The sequence below is a fragment of the Nelumbo lutea genome, chromosome 8 (genome assembly GCF_056320005.1).
Source record: "Nelumbo lutea isolate HS-2025 chromosome 8, American lotus-T2T, whole genome shotgun sequence".
Taxonomy (NCBI): domain Eukaryota; kingdom Viridiplantae; phylum Streptophyta; class Magnoliopsida; order Proteales; family Nelumbonaceae; genus Nelumbo; species Nelumbo lutea.
The window spans coordinates 7,616,979-7,621,613 of NC_142691.1; the positions used below are offsets into that span (position 1 = coordinate 7,616,979).

At 42.0% G+C, this 4,635-nt stretch overlaps 1 protein-coding gene across 1 annotated transcript; it reads right to left on the bottom strand.

Moving 5' to 3' along the window:
* Window positions 1-1,538: 1,538 nt before the first annotated feature.
* LOC148842482 (uncharacterized) lies at window positions 1,539-4,635 on the bottom strand. Its single transcript, XM_088959716.1, has 2 exons — window positions 3,708-4,635; window positions 1,539-2,665 (listed from the first exon to the last, which is right to left on the bottom strand). The coding sequence occupies exons 1-2, from the start codon at window positions 4,298-4,300 to the stop codon at window positions 2,005-2,007; spliced, it is 1,254 nt and encodes a 417-aa protein (XP_088815842.1). The 5' UTR covers window positions 4,301-4,635; the 3' UTR covers window positions 1,539-2,004.

Below are 4,635 nucleotides of genomic sequence, written 5' to 3' on the forward strand. Positions count from 1 at the left end.
GATATCCCTGATGAGGTTTTGGGTTCGCATTGTTCGGTTTTGGATCTTGGATTTTGAACCCCAGAATTTTTGGGAGCCATGGGTCCTCCCAAATTTTAACCTTGTCTCCAAACTTAATTGCGCAACGATTCCTAGTTGACAGGATGCTTTGTCACCCCACGATCCTCTTGTAGATAAATTTGGGTAGAAAAACTTCAGTTTCTAAGATATTTTGCTTTAATAACCTTAGCCTGTAAATTGCCCTTTTCAGTACATATAATCTCTAGGCATATTTGCTCAACAAGGCCAAATTAAAACAATGTGAGTCCATAAACCCCAATCCCCCATTTGACTTATTCCTACTGATGACTTGGCAATTAATCCAATGAGTCTTCCTAGTTTTACTCAAATTGGGTTTAGTATATGTTGGTATGGCTGAGATAATGGCTTTTAGGAGAACATTTTTTTCTTGCTGAGAGAAGGTCATACCAGTTATTGGTTTTCATCTCAGTTCTTTCCACCAGGTAATAGAATAGATCTTTTTTTTTTACCTCCCAATCTCAATTGGAGGGCAAGATAGATTGATGGGTGTTCAACTGTTTTCATTTGAAGCATTTTTGCCATCATTTTCTGAAGTTTGGAGTGCAAATTACGACTAAAACAGATCGGATTTTGCAATATTTACCTTTTGACCAGAAGATTTTCCATAAGCATGAATTGTGTCCAAAATAACCATCTCTTCTCTTGGATCAACCTTGGAGAATAGATAGTTATCATCTGCAAAAAGATGTGAGATGAAGAGTAACAGACATGATCATAAACAGTTATTGGTTTTCCTTTCAGCTCTTCTCTTGGCTCCATTTAGCAAGATTTTATACGCAACAATGATAACACATTCCATTACTCAAAAAATCAATCTCTCCAAACCCTAATCTGTGGAGTACTTGATTTAGAATGGCCAAATCAACAGGTCATGAATAATGCATTAATTTTCTTCTTTTCTTTTCTTTTTTTTTTTTTGTATTTTAACCATTTCCAATTTTCCTTCATGTGATAATATGTTTAATACGACGAATGTATAATACCAAAGATATCCTCAATTTTTCTAAAAATTTTATAATATTTCTTATGGTTTTTATATTTATTATTTAATCGATGACAGCATAAACTGAGTAATTTGACTAATTGGAAAATGCTATGTCAATATATTTTTGGAACATTTTTATCAATATTTTTAATCATGTGGTCAAATAACTGATCGAATTGGTCGACCCATAACCACCAAAATTTTGGTTAATCGGATTTTGGGTGGACTCGGGTATCGGACTTTCCGAGCTCGTAGGGACCTCTCTCTCTTCTATCTAAATTCAAGTCGGTCAACTCCACGATCCTATTAGTGACACTAATCCCCGAATATTCACTTTCAAAAGAATAAAGGAGGGATAGCAATGTCTGTGTGCACATGTTCTGGCTCGTTTTGCTCCATCCAAATCATCTACCGTGCACTGTGTAAAAGAGTGTTAATCAACTACAATATCAGGAGGAAAAAAATGCAAATCTTGAACTATTAATGATACAGGAATGTAATAGATAAATATGAACAAATAATTCTCTCCTTTCTGTCTGTACAGTTTCCACTTCCAATCTGTATGGATTTATAAATATGAACAATCTTCTCAGAAGAAAGACCTCACCTGTCCTCAGATGTCGGCAGAACTCAAAGTAAACCAAAGAATAAAAGCAAAATTACAAAAAAAAAGGTGATTTTGGAGAACCCAATTACAAATAATCAATTAAAGAGAGCCCCACAAAGCAAACCAGAGACCACCCTAAATGTAAAATGAAGTGTGAAAAAATCTGCAGGAGTAAAGAACTGATCAAAGAGAAGGAAAAACCACAAATCTCTCCCACATCAAATCAATTAATTGTTCTTTAACTCCGAAGAGAGAACAAACCGATTATCATTGTACCGGAAGAGTAAATTTGCAAGGGGTTTAATTAAGCTCCTGATGAAAATTCAAAATTCTAGGAGGTATAGTCTTGCTGGTCGTGGCAAAGCTCTTTCCTCAACTTATGTGAAAATAGTCTGCAGGCATCCATGCTAAGGTCGATGGCAGCAGAAAGCGCGATGAAAAGAGCAGCATCGGCAGTGGATGTGACATGCTGCACTCCGACCTGAACCACCGGTTTACTGACCTTCCCTTCACCCTCCACCGTGGAACCCATTATGAATCCTCTACGTGATGACCACGAGCTTGATGCAGTATCTCCCACCAGGCTAGTATCGATGCAGAATTGGCCACCCTTTCGGATACTCATGGTAGCTTCAGCAATGGAAATCCCACTATTAGTTCCAGTGTCGGTCACCAGTTCAAACTTGTAGCCGAGGCCATCGATGGGCCCTCTCTCTCGCCAGGCCTCCAGGCGCCCCCATGGCTTCCAGCTACTGACAGAAATCCCCTGAGGGCGGAGGATGAGCCAAGCGCCGGGGTTAGAGCGCGACACTCGATCGGAGCCAGGGGAGGGGACAAATGGTGTTATCATGGATGCCGCGGCCACAGGGGAACCAGAAAGATCATAAATCATTATCATCCACCCTTTTCGCTCTCTACCTGGCCGGTCTCTGTCGCTTGCAAACGAATTCATCCATCCCCTACTCTTCATGTTTGAATCTAGTTGCAGAGACCTGAATTCTCACAATGAACAGGGAACATACGTGAGTACCACCAGTATGATTTTAACCCTTTTTTAGAGAGAAATAGAGTGCAGAAAAAGAACAAATCACAGTTGCCATCAAATTGGAATAACCCCAAGAAGAAGACAATGATAGGAAGAACAATTCAACCACCATAAACAAACAAGTGCACATGAGAGGGTCTTCAATATATTCCTTGAAAATAATTATAAGGTTGGTAAGCAGAGACCACCCAAAGATAATACGAACTCTACATTTGTTTAAGTCATGGAGTTTTATTATTTTAAACGACAGTTATCGGAAAAGCTTATGAAAACTGATTAAAATTTTTCAGGAATCACACATAAAATCAAACCACTGTGGTGGTTCGTGAAGAGATCGGCTTCCCTCAGGGCAAGCCCGTGCCATTTGCAACCTTGCATTGGGAATATCTCCCCATGAAATAATGCACTTAAGTATGAGATATTCTCGATGCAATACTGTAAAGGCTGCTGTAATGGGCTTTGCCCTGTCGGAAGCTGAACTCGTTGGTGAAGCCACATGACATGAATCGCTTTTAATTTCTGAAACTAAAACGAGTGAAAAAAGAGAAGAAAGGAACATTCACTAATCAGTTTTGCAACTCACAAACAATCTCACGAGTTCGACTCCTGCATGCAGAAGCCAGTTTTACCAGAACAATATCACCACCAGGCACGAAGCCTCTGAAATTAATCAAATTGAATTTCGCAAGCTAGTGCTAGACTGCTGGTAATGGTGAGTGGTGACCAGCTTAATTCAAAGAAAACTAACTCACTGCATATATCTTGGACGAATAACAGCAACTCAGTGGGTTTTTGACACGTGGAACGCTCGCTTAGACAGGAAGTTATGGCTTTTTTTGGCACTACCCCTGACTGACAGATTGGCAAGTTGAATGTGCAGTGCAGTGTGCAATGGGGAGGTGACGAACAGCGCATTTTAGTCACTCCTCCAGTAAAATGCTAAAATGTGCCCATGAAAAAGGGATAATTATAGAAAATACATAACTTACCGTGATCTCGAATTCCGGTCAGCGCTAAACTTGCAGCTGAAGACCGGTTGCCTTATGTTCCCCTGGATCTGGAAAACTACGGGGCTGCACTCCGGCTCGCCTCCAAACTGAAACACGAACCTTGGATCCGGTTCTGAACGAACCACAAGGTGCAACCGAGCCGATGGTTTACTGGGTTCTTTCCCCAGTTTCATCCACCCGTTCTGGTACAGAGAAGCGCGAAACTCAGAGCCTTGGAGGTTGAGGACCACGCGAACCCGGCCCAGCAACTTCTCGGAGCTGATACCACAAGTGCGACCCATGCTGCCCGTGTAGACAGAGACGTAGAGGGTGGTGGGCTTGCTGGAGAGACGTCGGAGGACGAAGGGATCGAGGTGGAACCCGGCGGCGGAGGTGGTGGTGTCCGGTGGTAAGTCGGCGGCTGCGGACGATAGCGGGAGGAGGGCAGTTTGGGATGGGAAGTTCTTTAGACGGAGTTTGCAGAAGCATGGGGTGGTGGAAGGGTGTACTCCAGACCCGGCGTGCTTGCTGGCGACTGGTAGTTTTAGAGCGAGCCCCTCGACGATGACTCGAACAAACGGGCACGGATCCATGACCGTTCTTCTGATCTTTATTCCTCTTTGGCGTTGAGCAGGAAGATCAACCCAGAGAATGGATCCAAACAAGATGACCAGCTGAAGACGAAAGAGTTGTAGATTGCGAAGGGAGACGTCGAATGCACAAGTGGAGAGCTTCGGAAAGGAAAAAACACAACTATCTTCATGGACTGGATGTCAGCTCAGCGTAGCTGTTTATTGAACTTTTATTTCGCTCTCCTCACTCTCTCTCTCTCTCTCTCTACGTCTTCATTTCTTTTTTTTTTTCGAATAGTTATTTAGTTTAATAGTATCTTTTTCTTTTCCCAGCAGGGAAACTCGTACGAGGCGAG